This window comes from Cygnus atratus, chromosome 5 (assembly GCF_013377495.2).
Source record: "Cygnus atratus isolate AKBS03 ecotype Queensland, Australia chromosome 5, CAtr_DNAZoo_HiC_assembly, whole genome shotgun sequence".
In the NCBI taxonomy this organism is placed as follows: domain Eukaryota; kingdom Metazoa; phylum Chordata; class Aves; order Anseriformes; family Anatidae; genus Cygnus; species Cygnus atratus.
Window position 1 is genome coordinate 60,042,915 of NC_066366.1, and position 22,359 is coordinate 60,065,273.

Genomic DNA, 22,359 nt, shown 5'->3' on the forward strand with positions numbered 1-22,359 from the left:
AGGAAATGGAGGGGTTTGTAGCTGTATCGGGTTTGTAGTCCTATCGGCTCTTCGATGAAGTAGAGCAAGGGATGGGATAAGTCTCTGAAAATGTCCTTCAGGGAAGTGAGATGTCTGGGGAGGATTCTTCCCGTCTCTGCTTGGCATAAACTCATCTTTTGCAGGAGAAGAGCCACGGTGGCAGGTAAATACAGGAGAGACCTTGAAGACGAGGACATTTATAGCATTAGTTATAGCACATCTGGCCCGATCCTCCTTAAGCATAAGCTGGAGCCAGCAGGTTGATGCTGATTTATGACTGCAGTGGCTCTGCCCCATATTCTGCGCTGCTGTGAGAGCTTTAACTTTTAATACACTTTTGATAACTTTCTGATTGACTTTCAGACGTACCCGGGGTGCCCCCACCTTCTAGAAACAGGAGGAAATCACTTAATGGAGAAGGAAACCACGTTAGTGCTTGGATCAGATCCTGCTGCCTCCCCTGCCTCAGCAGAACCTCTGCAGTGTCTCTTTTTGAGTCTTTTCTGATGCTGCTCGTATGTTATACCTTCAGTCCTTGATGTTATAGAGTCTGGATCCTAGCTGGGGCTCTACTGTCTTTTCTCCTATCTTTTTCTACACATCTATTGCTGCCAATACCAGAAGCCACCAGGAGCCGGCATGCACCGGTCCTCTGGTCTTCCTGGCATAGGTCACGTTGAGATGGGGAAACTTTGGGTGAAAAGACAATAGGAGGGGGGTTCTTGAGCCCCAGCTCTTTGCCTGCATCAGCCTCATGCTGCTGTGTCCTCTCAGACCTAGATTTCCATGGAAAATTAGACTTGATCCTGACTTGTGGCTCATAGCGTCTTGTCTTCTGATGCTCTTTGCTGGCTCCCAGGGCCTCGTGCTTCTCTGCCCAGGGAGTTTCTTGCAGGCTTCTCTCTCCTGCCTTTGGTGGCGTTGCTCCTGCCTTGCCCCAGCCCTCGGTGCCTGCCAGCTGGATTTCTCCCCGAATTATCGTGCCTGACACATCGCTGGAGGTGTTATGCGTTGCTGCAAAGTTAATTTTCCTCTCGAGAGCTCTCAGTGGTTTCTTCACAGCTGAACTTTGTTGCAGCCGTCGCTCTGTCTCCCTGCAGGATTTGTGCTGCTGGGCCGGCCGCAGCCTTGGAGCACAGGGAGCCAAGCCCAAGTGCAAGATGTTCCTTTCTTCCTCTTCTTCATTTTTAATAGTGGGATTTCTGTGAGATGTTGCAGTCGGGTCTGAGTGAAAACCCAGCGGTGTGTATCACATTCTGCCTTAAAGACTCGTGTTTCAGCACAAGCCCTTCTCCAGTGCCAGCTCTTACCCCCCTGCCACCGAGCCCTCTTTCCCTAGCTGTAGAAGAGCCTCAAGCTGTAGGGCAACGAATTCTGTCCCGGTTTTATTGCAGCATCAAAAGCAGCCAGTATGGGCATTTCTGTGTTTTCCAGGCAGAGTCTGAATCCGCAGCCGTGCTGCTGTGGCTTGCCTGGAGGTGCCTGGGGCTGGGGCTGGCCAGGGGACGGGGGTCTCCGCAAGGCCATCAAGGGATGACCTGGTCTGGGTTTGGTGATCCCCTGACTGCCTGGGGATAAAAGCAGTGAAGAGCTGAAGTTCCTCTATCATGTCTGAAATGGAATTTCAGTATTTGAGAGCTTGTAGAGAAATGGGACTTGGCCAAACGCATCCAGATTTTCAGATATTTCTGCGGCTAGTGCTCTAGAGGGAATTGGGCTTCGTTTCAAGCCTTTTGGAAAGCGTGATTTAGGTGCTAATTCACTCTGTGCTCGGAAGATTGTTGTTGTGGGACTCGGTGGAGTTTGATCTTGCAGGGGAAATGTGAGTTCAGTGAAATAAGAATGGATTATTCTTATTAGTGGGCTTTAATAAGCCTTAGCAAAGCGCATTTGATAGCGTCTTAGGCAGTGCCTCAGTGTCACTGAACCCTACTGACCAGTCATGTCACTCCCCATGGTACTACTGCAGCAACCTGTGTCTTTTTTTCTTCCTGAAGCAGATTTTTTGTTAAAAATTACAAAATGGTATTTGTATCCTGGTCTGCCTATTGTGAAGATCTGGTGCAGCTCTACTTCTAGCGGGAACACATGCAACCGTGTGAGCTTTTTAACGGGTTTTATGCTACTCTAAAGGTTCTTTTTTTCAGTGTTTCTCATTTTTCATGCTGGAGGAGGGTCGTCAGGGACTTCAGTGAAGGTTTTTACTGCTGGGTCGAATGGGAGCTCTCTGAAGCTATTTATTGAAGCAGAAAGCCTGGAGGGCACGTGGGGATGGGAACTGCTAAATCATCTGCTGTGGGTTTGCAAGGCTTTGCAAGGCTTTGGGGCACCCGCTGAGCGCCACCAGCGAGCTCGGTGGGTGTCCGTGGGGGCTGAGGATGTTCAGCATCACCAAACCAATTCCTTTGAGTTGAGGGCTTGCTTTCCGTCTTAGACTGAATGAATCTGAGGTGGTGCCAATGAATTCAGTGGAGTAACTGGAATGTAAATAGAATTAAGCCTGTGGGGTTTTCTGTTTGGTTGGTTTGGGGTTTTGTTCCCACTCTCCACCCTGTCCTTTTGCCCTCCTACCTGTGCAGGAGATGCCAGCTGCTTCTCCGTGTGCCTTCCTCTGGGCTGCTGCGGGATGTGGGCCTGAGGACAAGCCACTTGCCCAGCTGATGCCCTGACCCCCTCCCAGGACCCATGCAGAGAGCCAGGGGAAATACTAATAGAATAGGAGCATGCATCCTTCTGGTACATCCATTTTTTTTGTAGCGTCTGTGATGCAAAGGAGTCCCAAAATGACTTTCAGAAGGCGGCCACTCACGTTTGCAAACGCCGTGCGCTGCAGAGCCGTGTTCTTCCCCCGTCAGGAGAGCTTTGGAGGAAGAGAAGTTGCCAACCTGCACGCTGGCTTTGCAGACCCTGAGCTAGAAGAAAGAGCACCATCTCCTGGCAGCTGGGGATGGCCGGCACCGCCTGTGCTTGGGGGAAGCTGGGCTGCAAGGAGCCCTCTGAGCTCCTCACCTGCAGCATCTCCAGGTAGCACAGCTCGGGGCTGGCAGCTGGCTCGGGCTATCCATGAAGGCCAATCCAGGCTGATTTAAGAGTTATCCACGGTACGGTGATAGAAGAGCTCTCAGAAATTTGGGTTTCATGCTCTGTTTGAACTGGCCTGCAAGCACCCAAGTGTTTGTGAGGTTTGCCTGGACGCTGACGTGTCTTGGGTTAGAATTTCGTAGAGAAGGGTCACGTAAAAATCGAGCGTGTGGCTCCCAAGTGGTGCACTCAGATATCCCCAGGGGTACCCAGCTCACTTCAAAGCTTTGTGTGATTTGGCACGGGGATGAGGGATGTCTGCCACTGGGGTGTCCTGCTGGGAGCAGGACCAGTGAAGGGCATCTGGAAATCTCCACAGCTTTCCTGAGGCTTGAGGTTGGACTTGAAACCAAGCAGAGAGGGAGAAGCAGCTGGGTGTGGATCTAAGATGATGGTGTGTGCTTTGAATTTGGAGAGAGACTTGGGACTACCAGTCTGTCTGGGTACTGCAAGATGGGGGAAAGTGATGAAACATTGAATGTCTGTACAAAAATTCTACACAGGAGAACATAGGAATATAAATTTGAAAAATGGAGGTAAATGGGATTTTTTTTTTTTTTTTAAGAAACCATCATATATGAGGGTCAAAAGAATAGGGGAAGTCTTATCCTCTTTATTTTATTTTTTTGCAAGGAAGCATTAGGAATAAGAAGAAGCAAAGGTCAAACACAGGCTTGTGGCTTGCAGCTGATGCCGAAATTGTAAGGTTGGTACAGAAGAGGCAGGACTGCCTAATAGCTACTTCTGTTGTGTGTTTGGAAGAAAGCAGGAAGATGTCTCTGATGTGAGAGAGGAGCTTGAGCAAGGATTTGTTTTCCGGGTGCAGGCGTTCAGGTGGTGGCAAGGTCTGGCAAAGGGACTGGGGGTGCACTGAGGGCCTGTGATGGGTCCCTGGTGTCGGACAAAGTCAGCCTTGGTTTGAAGTCATTTTTTTGAGGAGAGAGGGCAATGGTACAACAAACAGGTTGGCAAAGGAAAGAGTCTCTCCTGGAAAGAGTCCTCTCCTGGAAAGAGTCCAGCGGAGGGCCACAAAGATGATGCGGGGCCTGGAGCATCTTCCCTATGAAGAAAGGCTGCGAGACCTGGGCCTGTTCAGCCTGGAGAAAAGACTGAGAGGGGATCTCATCAATGTGTATAAATACCTGAGGTGTGGGAGACAGAGGGAGTTGGCCAACCTCTTTTCAGTGGTTTGTGGGAATAGGACAAGGGGCAATGGCCACAAAATGGCGCACAGGAAGTTCCGCACCAACGTGCGAAAGAATTTCTTCACGGTGAGTGTGACGGAGCACTGGGACAGGCTGCCCAGGGAGGTTGTGGAGTCTCCTTCTCTGGAGATATTCAAGGCCCGTCTGGACGCCTACCTGGGCAGCCTGCTCTAAGGAACCTGCTTTGGCAGGGGGGTTGGACACAATGATCTCTCGAGGTCCCTTCCAACGCCTTCAATTCTGTGATTCTGTGATTCTGTGAAGCGCTCAGCCATCTCCTTGAGCCTCTAAGACAATATTGGGTATCCAATTAAGAGCCAGGCTTTAGGCTGAGTGCTGAAGGGAAGTCACAGCATATCCCTGAGCTCTGTGCTGCCTTTGGGAGTCTTGGAGCACAGCAGAGTCACCGTGCTGGAAAGGAAAATATGGTGTGGTTTTGGCAGCTCAGTTGTCTGAAGCCTCTGCATGACACCGAAAGGTGCTGGGACCCGGCTGTGGCACCTGGCCTGAGAGACCTCCTGGCATCATTTGGATGAATTTGACAGCAGCGGTCCCCTTCTTCATGGGACTTCGTGCGTTATTGTCTCAAGTTTAGAAGTTGCCTCAGGTTGGGGGCTGCCCAAAGGGGACGGAGGGACCTCGGTGCAAGGAGGCTGTGATCCGCGTGGGCACGGGGCAGAGCTGGAGCCCCTGCTCCTGAGGCTCAATATCCACAGCAAAAGTCAGAGCCAACTGTTTAAAAGACCTATGGGAATTTGCTGGAAGCCTCGTGCTGACACTGTTCTGCTTTTATCTGGGAAAGGTCACTGGAACCTTGACTCCTCAAAGTGCACCTGAAGATCCTTCGGCTTCCTGGTGCAGCTCCAGGCTGTAAAAATAGCATCAGCTAATTAAAGACCAGTTCCCCCTCTCCTCTTCTGAGAAATGAACAATTCTGACCGAACCACTGGCACAATAAGCACTGAGCCTTGCATTGCAGGGTTGCCAAGTGCCATGTCCCATGTCGGTCTGTCCCTGCCACCGAAGGTCCCTGGGGCTGTGTGCGGTGGTTAGGAAAGGCAGGTCAACGCGGGGACTGCTCGGCATCCAGGTGACTTCAGGAAATCAAACACGATTCTTGGAAGTGATCAATTTTAAGAAGACTGAGCGTACCCTTATTTTTTTGGGGAAAAAATCATTGTCGTTTAAATTAGCTGTTTTCCTTGTCTGTTAACCTCATCTAACTTCTCGATTTCTTCTTCCAGTGTGCTGGAGCACCTCAGCTTTCATTGATCCCAGCCGGCCTTCAGCTCCCTTCCTTAAATTAAGAGTTACTCTGCGTGGAGCCAGTGATTTCTTAATTTTATTTTCATGTGTCAATTGCTAAAGTCTAAATCTAACGCTGTAGGGGGGGACTTCTGGAGCATTCAATTTCTTATTCCGAGGAAAGAAAACAATCATTTTCCAAAAAAAAAGAATTCTTTACAGTTGATGAAAATGCGTGCAACTTACTGAGATCTCAGCTGTGCTCAGAGTGGTTGAACCAGACCATTACTGCTTCGCTGCCTGCAGGAAGTGAAATTAGTTCCCGAGGGCTTGTGTTACAAGCAAACACGGCGGCTGCTCTCAGCACTGAATAGCTTTGCTTTACCTGAATTGGCAGGCAAGTTTTTGGGCACATTTGAGGGACGTGCAGTTTTTTAAAAAAAACCTTTTGTAACAAGGGTAACTTCAGAGCTGATACTGCCACCCGTCAGCAGTGCTATTCAAGGCTTCTCCTTCCCACGGATATTGAACTAAATAAACTTAAAATCGGGGAGGGCATTGCTGAATCACCGGGCTCTGAACACACCATTCTTCAGCAAAAATATGCTCAGCTATTTCAGGTTTCCGTGTCTTTAATAGCCAGCCTAATAGCTGATGTATTCACACTTCACCACTGAGAGGCATTTTTTACCGATGGCTTTAAATCATTCCCTGTGGAAATACGGAGTTGCATTAAATCCTCGTAATTAGGCACTTTCAGCTGTCTTAGAGCTTTTGACTCTGCAGTTGCCTTGAGAGCCAGGACCGATCCGTTCTGCTGACACGAGCCGTCCCTGCTCACGTGTGTGCAAGGACACACTCGCACACCCTTGAACTCTTTGCCCTGAACCCCAGAAAGAAACACGTTTATCGTTTCGCCAGTGGTTGCAAACCCGCTGCAATGAAGAAAAAAAAAAAGGATTATGACTGAGTCTATTTTAAGTCTACTCTTGTGTTGGATAAAATCTGTAGCATGCCTTTTCCTAGCATTAGTAACTGTGATGTTTCTTTCAGAGACCATTGCAGGCGTATTTTTTCCTTTCTGCTCAGGAGCAACCAAGACCAGGATGACGTTTTCCTAGGCTGTCCGTGTGACAGTGGCTGTCCTGCGAGCAGCCCTGACTTGCTGTGACTCCTGCGATGAAGCACCTGACACAGACACTTCCCAAACCCTTTCTCTGCTCTGTCCATCAGCATTGCCAAGTGCTCCAACAGCCCATGCTTCTGGCACCTTCATACTGCGGATAAAGCCTAAACGAAAGCTGCAAGCAGCATCTGTGAATGCTGGTTTGGAGGCAACTTCAATTCCCTTTGACTAATTTTGTGCCTACTCCTTGCTAGGAATCTCGGGATGTTTGTAGAAAAGGTTTTATGTTTGGTGCTGGTGCTGTGCTGGTGAGTTTTTTGTGAGCACCCAGAGCACCAAGTATTGCCCAGCCATCTTGAGCTGATCCCAAGCCACACAAAATCAGTGGGATTTGTTTTTTCCCAGTGAACTCGGTGGGCTTTGGATCAGCCCCAGAAGGCACCGAGGAACCAGCTGATGAAAGAGCAGCCCTGAAACCTCATGATTTAGGCAGCCACTCACCCTGTACAAACAGTAAATTACAAACAGCACATACTGGCAGCAACAGGCACGGATAGGCTGCAGTCAGCAATTCACAGCCTGAAATATGTTGGCATAAACAATGCCTCAGATAATTTCAGCTAACCAACACATTCGTGAAAACCCAGACCTGTTTATGGATAATTTTCAAAAAGGCTAGCTCAGCAAGAAAAATACGAGCAAGAAAAATAACCTGTCCCTTTCTGCTTACTGATGGTTTTGAAATGTTTTTGGTGTTCTGTGTGGATGAGCTGTCCTTCCGAGGCACCAAATGAGCTCAGGTAGGACCTGATGGGGTGCTGGGCAGCCCCCCTTAGCCCTCATTTCTTGGGGTTTTCCACTGTTTTTCTGTTTGTGCTTTGTTTTTGTGCTCTCTGCTGATCGGCCTGAGCAGTGAAGACAGGAGCAAGCTGCACAGGGGTCGTGCAGCCCTGAGGGAGCTGGCAGGGAGATGGAGCGAGGTGTTTAGAGTAGGTAAATGCAAAGTTACCTGGGTGGAAAGGAAAGAACTTCCATTTGCATGGGAAAAGTCTCTGCAATGACCCTCACTGCTCTATAACAAGATCTTGGCTTAATTTCTGTAAGAAATTCAATGCAGGGCTCCGCAGTGGTCAGAAGGCAAAGCGCGTGGTGGCAGCTGACTGGTGAGGGCTGGGGGGGACCAGCAGCACCCCAGCACCTGAAGTCGGTGGCGATGGGCTCACAGGTAGGGTAGGCAGGCTAAAAAGTGAGGCACGGCACTTTCAGGTTGCATTTTCTCTATGCTGCCAGGTTTCCCTTCGCAAAAGGGGGAGCATGCCATTCCAGCTGCAAAGGCAGCCTGGGGAGGAGGAACTGCGTGCTGCTTGCAAGTCATCACAGCACTGAGCAGCACGAACACACACGTGAAGGAGCTGGTCATTCCTCCTTTGTGCAGTGCTGGGACTGTGCGTGTGAAATCCAGCAAGGCTGTGCAGTGAAATAAAGCCTGTAGTTGGATGCTGAGTCGTGCTAAGAAGAAAAAATGTTGTTCAGGGCTCACTGTATGAGCTGCACGTGCCTAATGCATGGAGTGCAGTGGGACAGAAGTAGTTGCAACTGTATTTAAGGATGGTGTTGTTATGCATGTGCAAAGAGAAAGAAAATAAACACGTGCAAGAAGCTCTGGAGCTTTCTTGCTGATATTTTACAGTTTCTGGCTTTGCAGCTGCAGCAGCATCCCTTAGGATTGCTGTGAAGGTTGCCTTGTGCTTGGTAGACCAGGGACACGTGGAGTGGGCCAGGAGCTCCGTATCTCTTGCAGGGTGATGAGCAGAAGTTGGGCCAGAAGGTGAGGGAGGCTGTGGGATTGCCATCACCGGAGATTTTTATGCACAGGCTGGGCAAGCATTGGCCAGGAACAACGTGGTCAAGCTGATCATGCCCTGCGGAAAAGGGGTGAGCTGGAGGACTTGGCGTCTTTACCAGCACGGTCATTGCTCAGTTTGCTGGGATGTGGGAGCTGAGAGGAAGGATTCAGTCCCATATAGGGTTTCTCCTAGCAGTTTTAAGGATTGCTGTAGCTATTTAAGATGCAGCAGCAGCTGGAAGCCTCGTCTGCCAGATGTGCACTGTATTGCCCAAAGGCAGAGTAAGTGACAGCCCCAAAAAGCTTGCAAGCAAACCCAAGCCTGGTGCACAAACTCAGTCTAACATCAGCAGTGGGCGTGTGTGGCTTTGCAGAAAGACTGATGGCTCTCGTCTCCTCACTGTGTCGTTTTTATGTGTTTGCTTTAGGTGTCATGGCCTCGTCACACCTCTTCGACTACAGCTCCAGCGCCGCCAACGGGGCCGACAGCTCCTTCTACACCTCTCTGATCTCCGACGTCCACTACACCACTCCCCGGGACAGCACCTACTTTACAGGGATCTACCAGCAGGAGAACAGCCCCATTCCCTGCTCGGGCAGCACGGAGGGGTTTAACACGCTGGGGCATCCTGTTCAAGACGTGACTGGGTTCGAGTCCCGCGGCTTGTTTAGCTCCGATTCGGGAATAGAGATGACTCCTGCAGAGTCTACCGAAGTTGACAAAACCTTAGCAGATCCCATGAAAGTAGAAGGTTATAAATACATGGACATAAGTAGATCAGAAGAAATAAAATACCAAGAAAAACATGAGCCAAACTCGGAAGATGAGAGCCCGGACCGTATCGATGAGTACCGGGGAGCACCCACCGGGTCCAGCCACGCTGCCGAACCTCAGAGGACACCGACTTTGGAGGGCACAAAGACTCCCGAAGAGCAAGCCCCTCTTGAAGACAAAAGGTCTGGGGACCAACACAGTGCCTCGCTGGTGACAACCCCTGTCAAGATCACGCTGACTGAGATACCCAGCACCGGGGAAGCTGCCAGCAAAGAGGCAAGTCCCACTCAGCCCGAAACCGGCCTGAAGCCGAGCCATGAGGTGGTGCCCACCGTGACGGTGTCGGAGCCAGAAGATGACAGCCCGGGCTCTGTCACACCGCCATCCTCCGGCACAGGTAACGCTGCCACCAGCACCTTTTTTTTTTTTGCTGTTCTGCAAGTGGCTGCAATGTTAGCCCTGTGTGCTGTGGGATCTGTAATGTCTCATGGGTGGAGGTGTTTCTACTCTGCTCTTGCACCTCTTTGCAGGGGTGCCATCAAGGCTGGTATCAGCCAGGCAATAGTTTGGGTCAGATTCCTGTGATTTTGGGGTCTCCTGGTCACCCCAGCTGACCATGCTCCACAGAAGAAATGGGGCATATGGGACCAGGGTGCTGTGAATGGCTGGGTTCATTTTTTAGATTTTGATGTTTGCTTAATGCCTTTTTGCCCTAGCAGGGCACTGGGATGTTAAAATGAGCACTGCTTGCATGTGCGAGTGCTGCTCTTGGAAAATGCTGGTGAGGGAAATGTCATCTCATTTACAGAGGGACAAAGGGCCAATTTCTGTTAGAGGCTGCTGATTTCTACTCTTGGGCGTGGGGGTGGAAGGCACCAAGATCCTCTCTTACACATTTTCTTATCATCTGATTACTGCAGTGGTATATGATATTTGTTCCTTGTTTCCCATATTATACACTGCTCTGCACCACTAAAATATGGGAGCAGTATAGCAGGTGAAAAAGGAATAAAATTCTGTGACAGGAAGCAGAGTTTTGAGACTTGAAGTTAAATTTCAGCATCCTGGATCAAACCCCTGATATCTGACAATGACCATCTTGAAACTGAAATTTCCATTGCTTTGATGAATTCTTGGAGCATTTATAATTCAAGTGGGATTTCCATAAAATGGCAGCTTGGGATTTCCACCCACACTAACACCTACACTTAGAGAAACACCTTCCAGAACTGAGCGCGCATTTGCACACTTTCAGGAAAAAAGATTGAAGGAGTCCCCAGCAGCTCTGAATTTATCCTGCCTGTGTTAGCCAGAATCTTTAGGTAATAAATAGCTGTTAAAGGATCACATTTTTCTTCTTTCTTTTGGCTGGGTGACATCACATGCTACATCTGCAGCATTCCAGTTTTTATTGATTTACACTTTTGGCACTAAGAGGCAATTAAGAACTTCAGGCACTAATTATTATTTATGCAGTCCTTGGCAGCTGTAAAAGGACTGAATGGCACTTGATAACTGTATCTGATCGTACCGGGTGAACGGCACGTGGCGTGCCCTGTCTGGTTGGTGGCGTGGAAACATTGCTCTCCATGGGCACAGCCGATGCCCAGTGCTGCCTGAGCAGCACAGAGTCTCACCACCATGTCCCATCGAGGTTTTGGAAGGCCAAAAACATCGCCTAAAAAAGCAGGCATCGTCCCATAGGGGCTGGCTCTTGCAGGGCTTTTTCTCTGGATGCCCACCCCTTCCTGCACCCAGACTCCACTTCCACAAATGAAGAAGAAATGTAAAACCTGCCCTTACCATTTCTACCCAGTAGAAATCTGCCTGCGTGGGCAACACTGGGGTGAACCAGAGGATCGGGGCATTGCTGTGCTATGAGGGCTGATGGTCACATTCCTGTTTGGATGTGTGCTGGATTAAATCATCTCACACCAGCTCAGGAAGCGAGTACTTTACATGGTGTAATGCAGGGGAGCTGCATGGTTCACGCAGGCATCCTGCAGCTGGAGTGAAAGGATGCGTGGGCTCCTGCTTAGCGCGTCGGATGCAACAGGATCTTCCTGGCATCTGGACAGCAGTGTGGTTTGGCAGTCCCAAACGCCTTAATCCTTTCTGCTGCCTGTCCCTGGCTGACAGGGACTTTCTCGTATGAGATGGGTGTGTTACAAGCGAGCTGTTATGTCAGCAGGGTTGCAGACCTGCTCGTGATACGGCAGTACCGATGGAAGTGTGTTAGCAGATCACACAATCCGAAAGTTCTTGGAGGGCAGAGAGGAGGTAATTCTCCTTGCCCATCTCCCAGCAGGACGTCATGGCTCAGCTGCCGTCACTAAAACCTCTCTGTTTACCAAGGAAACACGAGGGGCTCTTTTCTTGTAGGTTTAATTGAACAGCTAACATCTCTTTAGAATAATATTAATGAATTACAGTAGAAATCTGAATCTCATTCTCAAACCCAGCTGTGATAAGACCAAAGAGAGAATTCGCCATCACCCCTCACTCCCAAAAAAGTCACCCCCTAACTATAGTTTGAGAACATTACTGGTAACTGCACGTGGGCTGTCTCAAACAGGAGTGCCAGGAACCCCCCAGACCCTGAGTTCCTCACACCTGGGGATTTTCCTGGTGAAAGGGTGGATTGCTGAGCCACTGGCCAAGCACTGACCACGACCTCCTAGTTCCTCAGCTTGTCCCTCACTAAATGATGATAATGGTACTACTTTTGTAATGAGAATGTGCATGGGAAATGCTCTGTAAGGACAAACTTGATGACTGTTAGTCATCACAGACGGGGAGACTTTCTGCCTGTGTTACCAGCCCTGCTAGAGGGCTCCGTGCTGGTGTGAAATCTGTTGTTGGTTGCCTAAGCAGCCAGAAAATGTAATTTGTATTTTTTTATTTTTTTTCTCCCTTTCTTTCTGCGTGGCAGAACCGTCAGGCTCAGAGTCGCAGGGCAAAGGCAGCCTGTCGGAGGACGAGCTCATCAGCGCCATTAAGGAAGCGAAAAGCTACTCCTTCGAGACCCCAGAGGCGCAGCGGTCGCCAGCCCTTTCCGCCGAGAAGCAAGAGCAGCGAGGCAAGCCTGGGCGCCCCGCTGTCCCCGCGCCGCTGGATAACGAAGCCAGCAGCGCCGAGTCAGGGGACTCGGAGATCGAGCTGGTGTCGGAGGACCCGCTGGCCGCCGAGGAGGTGCTGCACTCCAACTACATGACCTTCAGCCACATCGGAGGGCCCCCTCCGTCGCCCGCCTCCCCTTCTATCCAGTACAGCATCCTGCGGGAGGAGCGGGAGGCTGAGCTTGACAGTGAGCTCATCATCGAGTCCTGCGATGCCTCGTCGGCCTCCGAAGAGAGCCCAAAGAGGGAGCAGGACTCCCCGCTCATGAAGCCCATGGCGATGGACATTATCAAGGAAGAGAATGGCTCGCGCGCCGACGCCTTGGATTACGAAGCCAGTAAAACGACGGAGAGCAGGATGAACAGGGAGAACCTGGCAGACTCCGCGTCCTACCTGAAATGCTCCTTTGTTGCCCCGAAAATAAGTGCTGAGCCCCCGACCTCTGCCGTCAGCACTGAGGAGCTGAAGGAAAGAATAATCCTGAAGAAACCCATCGAAGAAACTGTTGTTAACCAAAGCAAAGTGTCTTCCAAGGACTCTGGGAAAAGAAGTCCCTTGGCTTCACCCCTACTGCCGTTTTTAAATAAGCAGAGAGGTAAATGCAGATATTTATGCTGATTTTTGCAATGCTGCTGAGAAGAAGGGGGAGGAGGGAGAAGCTCCTTGCAGGGGAGGTGTTAGCACTGCTGACCTGGGGATGCTGCTGGCGCTGGGTAACCACATCTTAAAGCCTGTGACAATGCAAGGGTCAGGCTCTGGTGATTTGGAGGAGGAGAGGGGTTGGGCTTTGGTGAGTCTGGGTGTTTCTGAAGCTGGTGGAGCTTCAGTATCTCTGTGGTGGTGGCTGACCCCCTCCATCCACAATAAACAGGGGTTTGTGTGCACTCATGGGCTGGTGTGGAGAGGAGGGGAACTTGGGAGAGCTTGCTCCAGTTCTGTGTGCCTCAGGGAACATCCTGGGGGCCTCTGAAAGCCTAATCCAGCTCTGGGAGGGGACCAGCAGGACACTTCTCTGGTACTCAGGTGAGCTCAGGGGCGCTTGGCTCCCCACAGGATGCCTTCAAAGCCAGCATTGAGCCAGGCACCAAGGTCCAGCTGGACCCAGCAAACCTCTAGAGCTACCACCAGCTTTTGGTGAATCTTGAGCTGAATCTTGAGGACCAAGTGGCAGCTCACGGTCACTGCACACTGGCACTGCTGGGGGTCCCAGCAGCCATGACTGGCTCAGTTCACAAAGCACACGACAGAAAAAAAGCATTTTATTCTTTGCAGTACAGCAGCTCTGAATAGCTGGGACCTTCGTGTGCCCCCAGATTTGCAGGCTGGCACAGCAGGGAGGGACTCTCTGCTGTCCCCCTGCCTGGGCTGGAGGACAGAGGCTGTCCACAGCTCCTCCGTCAGCTGGGGTTTGCAGGTCAGAGAGCTGCAGCTTCCCTGCAAACAGCTGGATACGGGTCAGGGGGGTGATCCCCTCCCCTGCTGCTCTGCGAGCATCTTTGTCATCCCTCCGTGTTTGTGCAGATGTTTGACCACATGATGGCCTGGAGACATGGCGGGCACGTTTGGGGCATGCTTTTACAACTGATTTATCTAGCGCTGTGAACCCAAGCGTGCAAGTCTAGTAAGGAAACAGCCTGAGCTTTCACAATGTGCTGGGGAGCCTACTGCAAGAGCTGCAGTGCAATTAGGTATGTAAATACTGATGTTCCTAGCGATAATGAATTGATGACATTAATAGGCTGAATAAGAAACATGATTATTGCTTTTTGGTATGTTTTCCTGCCAGGCTCTCAGAGCACACAATGTCGTGCTGTGCATCTCTTAGCTCTTTCACACATGGGTGAGTTCCAGTCTTTTCTCTCCTCTCTTCCCAAATTCTCCTTTCGCAGAACTTGCCCAGGCACTGCCCAAACCCTCAAAGCTACAGGGCTGGGTGAAATTCCCTTGCACACTCCTCCTGCAGTGCCCGACGTTGGGTCCCAGCTGACGTCTGGCACCATGACATGTCCTGCGTGCTGCTCTGGGCAGATGACTAACGAGTTGGTCTTGGATTTGGGGAAAGTAGCTGGGGAATACCAGATGGGCAGCTAATTTCTCTGTCCTGAGATTTTGCAATTTCAGGGCCTAATAAAATTTGCAGGGATATGTACACTTATCAACAGACAGGCTTTCCTGAAAAATCCCTCTTGCTGCCTTACAAAGCTTAGTGCAGCTACACACGGTACGAATCCAGTCCCCCTTGATCATATTCATGGGTTTTGGCCTAACTTTTGCCTCTCGTTTACTTTCTGTCATTGTTTAATCTGATGCTAGCAGAGGCTTGTTCCCATGCGGTGGTCAGAGAAAATCCCGTGTACATGACGTTCTCCCTGTGTCACAGTGTGTCTGTGTTTCCTACCTATGTTCCCGTAGGTCAACAGTGGCAGGAACTTTTCTGCCAGGACGATGCAAGACACCTGGTGACTGTTCGGTGGTGCATAAGGACCATACTTACAGTATGTGCTTTTCTCCCTCACAATGCTCTGGTGCTAAAACCAAGGAGAACAGAAAACCAATCAAGAAGATTATTGCTAAAACTTTTTTTTTTTTTTGAAACAGGTGTAAAGGTAGGGGGAGGTGGGCTCAAGGTTTGAAAACGTGGATGATCTTGAGGTCTGGCTTACATCACCTTCCTGTCGTGAGTCACGTGTCTGGGTGCCAGTTAAATTTTTATGTTGAAGGAAGATCATGGGTCTTTCCTGACCTGGGAAAGGAGAGGTTGTTCCTCATTTGGAGAATTCACGGGAATTCACATGAAACTCTTCAGCTGTTTTTCAGGGTCATCAGAGGTGAACTGGGGCCTGGTGGAACCACAGCATCCCCACTGTGTCCCGCCAGGCTCCATCAGCTGGCAGAAAAATGTCAAGGCAGAGCATGTCCGAGGGGGCAGTGACTGCCTTCGTAGCACTGAATTGAAGTCTAGGCAGAGCTTTTCAACAGGGGCATCAAATACATGCCATACGCCAGCTTCGATTCACCCGCCAGGCATTTGGCATGGACCAGGCTCAGCCGGAGTGATGAGAATAGAGGGAGATGCTGCAGTGCCACTCAGTGGAAGTGCAGCAGAACAATGCCACCCAAAGAACGAACAGTATCATCATTAACAGAATTATCTTAATTATAGGTATCTATCATTAAGAGAAGACTAGCAAGATGGGACTGTTTAGATAAAAGACAGAAAACAAAAACTTCAATGTTTCATGTTACCGCCTTGCTACCTGTCATCTCGGGAGTGCTGTGCCACTGCCACACGTTGTCATTAAAACAAAATGGTTTTAGTGAGGTTCACAGAGTCGGGGTGGGGACTGACCCCCTATGGCCATGGCAAGTCCCACCTGAGCTCTGGTAAGTGCAAGCCCAGCATTTCTGGAGATTCATAAGAATGCGATGGATCAGCTGAAACTGTTCGACACTCTTGGCTGTGCTTTGGACACCCAAATTCAGATCTTTCCGTGGCCCTTGGCTGGCTCGTAGCCAGGTATATGAAATTTAAAAGTAGCCAGCTGTCAGCTTCATGTGTAAGTATGAACTGTCTCACCATGTGATACTGTGATTCCATCAAGGCAGAGCGCAGCAAGTGGACGTGAGGTTTGCGCAGTGATATCTCAGTGCCTCTGCTTAACATCTGTTGCCATCCAGTGGCAATAACAAAAACGGGCAGTGGCTGCCTGCCTCCATTTTACACAGTTTGAAATAGAGGATGGAGCTATTCCCGTGCTGTTAGCTGCTAGTCAGTCTCACTCACTTTTTGACATGGTCAGAAAGGCTGCAATCCTTGCTGCGACACAGGCTTTGCTTTGGCCGGAGCTGTGCAGTCACTGCCTACGTTAGCATTACCAATTCCCCTGCCTCCTGCAAAGCAAAGAGGGGAAGGCAGAGCTGTAGCAAAACATTTGCTGCTCAGCTCTCATTGCCCCCACATCTCCTCCCAGAGGTGGACACAGCCCATACCCAACAGGGCTTGGAGCCTCTCTGGTTGTGGTTCTCTGGGAAGGAGGTTGCCAGCTCAGCTTTATTCTTCTGTGTGTGTTTTTTGTTTTTAAATATTGAGCCACAAAGAAGTAAGAAGTAAGAAGTATTTGTGCATTCCAGCAGCCAGAGCAAGCGATGTGGATTTTTAGGTTTGTTCTAAGAAAAGCAACAGATTTTCACAAACTTTGGAAAATAACACGTCTGATTGGTACGGCCTGCACAGTGCCGTGACACTGCTTAGTTCAGGTGATGCCCAGGCTGGGTTTGCACATGGTCTGGGCACGCGGGGAACTTCAGAAAAGACCTGCTTTCCTGAGAGCATGTCTCTTTTGGAGCAGGGCAGTTTGCAAGAAGCCTGAGAGAAGCCTGGACCAAGGCAGACAGAGAAGCAGCATTTTGGCTGAGTGCTTTTGTCTCTTCTCTTGCTGTCCTGTCAGATGCTCTGTGCCAGCTCGGCGTGGCCTGGCTCACCCAAGACTGGTGTCCAACAGCCTGGGGGCTTTGTCCTGGCCAGAGATCTCCCTGGGGCTGGGGCATCATGTCTCTCTCCAGCCTCTGCTTCAATGACAGTGTTATTCCTTCTGCTTGATCGGTTTAATGGAACATGCAGCAGCTTGTTGTCCTTCAGATCAAATGTCTGAGCCCAGGTTTAAAAAAAAAATAATGTGGGAATTCATAGTAAAGGTCCCAGAAACTCGCCAGTGTATAAATGAGCATAATTTAACCATGCATAGGAACATATTTGCAACCTGCACTTAGATTTACCATTTGAAAAATTAAATCTCTTGTTGCACTTCAGCTGTTCTGTGGTCAGCCAGGACTATTCACTTGAAACTTGCTGTGGGCATCTCTTGAGATGCTTGGGCTCACAAAACCTGCAGGGGATACAGCGGGCCTCTCTGACAGCCGTGCACAGGTTTGCCTGTGGTGCAAAGAGGCTGACACTGCCTGGGTCTGTTGGAAATATCGTAGCCCCAAGAGTTGTTCTTCAAAACCGGTTGGTTATTTCTGAATGACCAGGAGCACAGCCAGAGTAGTATGAACATGTGTGGTGTTGACCATCCACTGGTCTCTGAATTTGCCCCAAGCCCCTCTTCTGTGCAGTCCCAGCGGAGGCTTGTGGTGCAAGTTAGTGGCCATGCACAGAAGCTGCCTGTGGTTTTGGGTGATATATTTAGTTGCAAGATACTAATTAAATAAATCTACAGGGTCACCTGTGTCTGCTGTTATCACTTCAGAGGTCAATTGTACCTCTAGTGTGACCACGTTCACCTTCTGGCTTGCAGAGGGATATCATAATGCTCTATGTCTATTTTCCTTTATGGCAATTCAGTGTAGGAAAAGGGAACCCCTGGCCTGGAGCTGCACGGTCATAGAATCATAGAATATCCCGAGTTGGAAGGGACTCATAAGGTTCATCAAGTCCGACTCCTGGCACCACACAGGTCGTGCTGTTTCTCACACACTAGATGGCACAACGGGCAGGACCAGGCTCCAGGCAGGGTCCCCAGCCAGGAAATGCATTTTAAATGCTGAATTTTATCTGACGCACCCATTGTGTGCCACCCTTTGTGGCTGCTCTGGCTCCAAACACCCATGAGGGACACCAAGGCTGATGGCCACCCAAGGCTGGTGGCCCCCAGGGAGTGTCACAAGCCACAGTCAGGACCACTTCTGGCTTTGGGGTGACACAAATGCCCTTGGTTGAAGAGCACGTTCCCATCCTCTTTGGTGCCTCTCGTGTCACCCCGTGTTGCCCAGAGCTGTCGCAGTGGACGAGCACAAAGCAATTTGGGCTTTTTCCCTCTGTGTCCACCTCTGCTTGTTGCTGCAGACAAGCCCAGTTTCTCAAGGAGATTGTTTTCCAGCAGGGATCTGGGAGAGACCTTAAGTTATTCTGAATGGGTTTTGTTCACCAAAACGTAGCCTGCATCGTGTTAGCACATCCCTGCTGTTGGGGGAGTCGCTGGTGAGGCATTTTTCTGTGGGAAGGGGATGTTCGGCAGGGTAATTTAGTGAGACGAGGCTCATTTCTCATCTGCATGTTTTCACCAGGCTGGCTCTGCAATCAGCAGCAAGCCAGGCCACGGCTTAAGCATACGGTAATGTTAGTTTAATATTTTAGTGCCATCTGCTGTAAGTGCCTCCACACTCCGGCCCATCTGTTTTGCCTGTTTCAGCTTGCTTTTTATGGGGCTGCAATAGCTTTGCAGCCTTTGAAAAATCCCTGCTTGGAAAAGGTGTGGTGGAGAGGGATGTTGGGCCTGGAGCCGGAGCGTTTTCACTCATAGAACGTGCCCGGAGAGGTGAACACTTTGATCTAGGCCTGGCCTTGCCTCACAGTCTTGGAGTACATCGGTGAACCTCTACGCACTTGCTTCGCACATGGAACAATTTAGGTGGGAAGGGACCTGCGGGGGTCTCTAGTCCAACCCCTTCCTCAAGGCAGTGGGGTCAGGTTGCTCAGGGCCTGGCCTACTGCTCCTTCTGGGCAAAGGCAGATGTTTGGGGGTGGGCCGGAGCTACAAGTCTGGGTCGGTCCTGTCATGCTACGTCGGCACCGGGAGCTGCAAGCAGGCATGGAAATGTCTGGCAGTCCAGCCTGCCAGGGACTTCTCAAGGCCCATAGAGCCCGTCCTGGCCCTCAGCCAGCAGCAGTGTCGGAGCGCTCCTGTCAGATGCTTGGAGCTCCTTTGGATAGGCCTCTCCTGGCACATCCTCCACCAGCCCTCAAGCGTCTATTGAAAGCAGTTGACGTTCCTTCTTCATCCTTCTTTACTTCAGGCTAAACAATTCCAACTTCTTCCATCTTTCCCTGCTTGGACTCATTGGACTCTTAATTTTCTGCATGGAAATGGGCATGGAGGAATTTTTGCAGGGGCTGGGGAACCCAAGTAGAAAAAATGACATGAATTATGATAATCTAATAACATGATATGATAATCTAATAATTATGATTATCTTTGCACATTGCAGCCTTTCAATACTTCAAGGAGGCTTGCAAAAAAAGATAGAGAGCAACTTTTTACTTGGGCAGATAATGCTAGGACAAGGGGGAATGGTTTTAAACTAAAAGAGGGGAGATCTAGATTAGAAGTTAGGAGGAAATTCTTCACTCAGAGGGTGGTGAGGCCCTGGCACAGGCTGCCCAGAGAGGCTGTGGATGCCCCATCCCTGGAGGTGTTCAAGGCCAGGCTGGATGAGGCCCTGGGCAACCTGATCTGGTGGGTGGTGTCCCTGCCCATGGCAGGGGGTTGGAAATGGGTGATCTTTTAGGTCCCTTCCAGCCCAACCCATTGTGTGATTCTATGATTTCGAAGACATGGAGCACTTGAGTGACTTCCTGCTCAGATGGCTGAATGCCAGCTGAATTGGGCTTGCCTGGGTAATGCAGAGCAGATGAATCTAGGGTGGACTGGCATTTTACAAATGGCTTTTGAGACTTTTGGCCATGCTCTTTCCCAAGAACCATGAGCAGATATTGAGTGAAAGAGGTCCTACAGACATGACTTACCTTTTTTTTTTTTTTTTCCTTCCAAACCCCTTCCCTGAGCCAAATGGCCTCTTTTCCTCCCAGGCTGTCTGACCCCACAGCCCACTCTGTTCACAAACCTCCTCTTCCTTTGCAGTTGCAGCTCAGTGAAACATCTAAATATAGAGGGTCTCGCAGGAAGAAATGACACCTGCATTGCTAAACCCCATGCTGGGGCCACACCTGGAGCACTGACAGTCAGTCTGCTGGCCAGGCCAGTTTTCTCCTTCCATACCTCTGCCTGACTGGCCTGATGTGAGGTCAGGGATGAATTTAAGACTGAGGCAGTGGGTAGGAGACAATGCAGTTAAGGTAAGCTCCAGTCTGCTTTTGTCTCTCTGCTCTTCCTGGGCTTTGTGGCTTAGCAATCTACAGTTACGGTAAAAATGGCTAAAAATAACTAATAAAGAGTAAGAGGATAGTTTTAAGAGAAAGTATCTCAGCATGCAGACCTACAGCTGGGAGTAAGAGGTGATTTTCTTATTGCAAATTGTTTCATACCAGTAATCCATCTTTCCATAGTGTGTTCTTAATATTTTGGGAGGTTTTGCAGTAGGTTGGTAGACAGGGTGGTTTTGAGAACCAGTTGCTTTGCAATTCTGCTTTTGCTACATTCAGGGAATCTAAAAATGACTCTGAACACCTGAGAAGATGTAAGCAGTGAGCTGTAATGGCACAGACTCTGCAGACGCATTCAGATGGCCTCAATCCATGGTGTCTCGCTCCTGAGGCTTGAACATCCCCCAGGGATGGTGACTCCACCACCTCCTGGGCAACCCATCCCAATGCCTAACTGCTCTTTCTGAGAAGAAATGTCTGCAAACACTCCTGAGGGCAGACAGAGCCAAACTCATTCCTCTCCTAAAACGTGGGTGGGGCAATGATGTCCTCTTGTGACCAGCACAGTACACGTACACCAAAGCATGACCTTGATATGACCTTCAGAAACATCTCAATAAGTCTCACGTCCTTCAGGTCTCCACTAGTATTGTCCATAGCTTCAGCAGTTTGAACCATTGCACCTCTGGCACCTGTTCCCTGACTTTTGGCTGTACTCTTGAAGATTTATCCCCATGTGTTGAGTAAGGCCAAACTTTCAATGCCTGAGTGCCAAAGCATATTAAACACTGTGGCTGGATACTCAGAGGTGCTTTTAAAATTCGATGTAGCTTAATGTAGGAAGATCATATATCTTCTCTCGGGACTGTCATCTACTCTACTGCCTGCGCGTGAGCTAAGTACAGAGCTATAAAAATTTACAGACCTTATCCTTCCTGTTTCATATATCTTCCCTTTTAGAGCAAAGGACTGCCTCTGAAGAGTCATCAAAAGTCAGAGCACTCAAACACAGGTATGCAGACCTTCCTGAAAGATATGGCACAGAACAGAGTTTATAAATGTTTCTGTAAGGTCAAGATTATGAGATTACCTCTTGACCAGTAAAAAATAAAATTAAAAAGAGCTACTTGTGCAACTGTATACAGGTGCTGGGTGGTTACGTCAAATGTGTCAGTATCAGAGACATGAATGACAGAGTCTAAGCCAAGGGTATCCGTATATAAACAGGAACCTGATGAGAACAGGTCCAAGGAGTAAAGATGCTTCACATGTGAAGGTCTCTTTCTCTGCAGGCTGGGCTGCACAAACCCACTGCTTGCTCTGCCCTTGTCCATGTCCATGCCTTCCCAAACTGAGCACCCAGTGATGGCTCAGTCCTGCTCCCGGGAAGGGCTTCAAGGAGAAAACCACCCTGCTCACGAGTGATTTTCTGTTCCTGTGGACAAGCCTCGACTGCAGAGTTGCTCACAGCTGAAGCAAATTTTATAAGCTAAAATCTTGACACGGTGTCCCTTTTGGAGTCTCTTGGCATCAGCAGTGACTCAGCTTTTGAGCAAGGTGATTTTTTAAGGCCAAGTTGCTTGTTTGTTGTGGCTGCGACGTTGATGATCTGATCGCAGTGACAGTTTTTCCCAGATGCCTTGGTATAGCAAAGCTTTGCCTGGATATTCTGGGCAGATCTCAGAGATTTGTTACTGACAGAGAAATCTAGCACTTACTGATAGCTTTTCTGTGGCTATATATATGGTAAGAAAAAATATTTATATTGGTTGTAAAGGAAAAAAAAACATATAAAAGGGGAGAAGTTATACCACCTGCGAGGCTTTTTTGTAAATGATGTTAAAGAGCTTTCTCCATAACAATTGATGCTTTTAGCTCTGACTGTGCTTAGGGGAGTTTATATACTGTAACAGAAATTAGGAGAAGTAAAAATCAAAATATACCATTTTGGTTTTATTAACACAGGATATTTTGCCTGTTCAAATGATTTTTTTTGATGTAGTGTTTTGTAGGAGATGTTCGGCATAATTTGTTTTCTTATTTGCCAGAAATGCTGCT

At 49.4% G+C, this 22,359-nt stretch overlaps 1 protein-coding gene across 1 annotated transcript in view; it reads left to right on the forward strand.

The window, feature by feature from the left end:
• Positions 1-22,359, forward strand: part of RTN1 (reticulon 1) — a 127,160-nt gene that overhangs the window by 69,807 nt on the left and 34,994 nt on the right. The window contains exons 3-4 of the mRNA XM_035551218.2: positions 8,953-9,696; positions 12,232-13,014. Coding sequence (XP_035407111.1) covers positions 8,958-9,696; positions 12,232-13,014 — 1,522 coding nt within the window. The 5' untranslated portion in view covers positions 8,953-8,957. The remainder of the gene's footprint in view (positions 1-8,952; positions 9,697-12,231; positions 13,015-22,359) is intronic.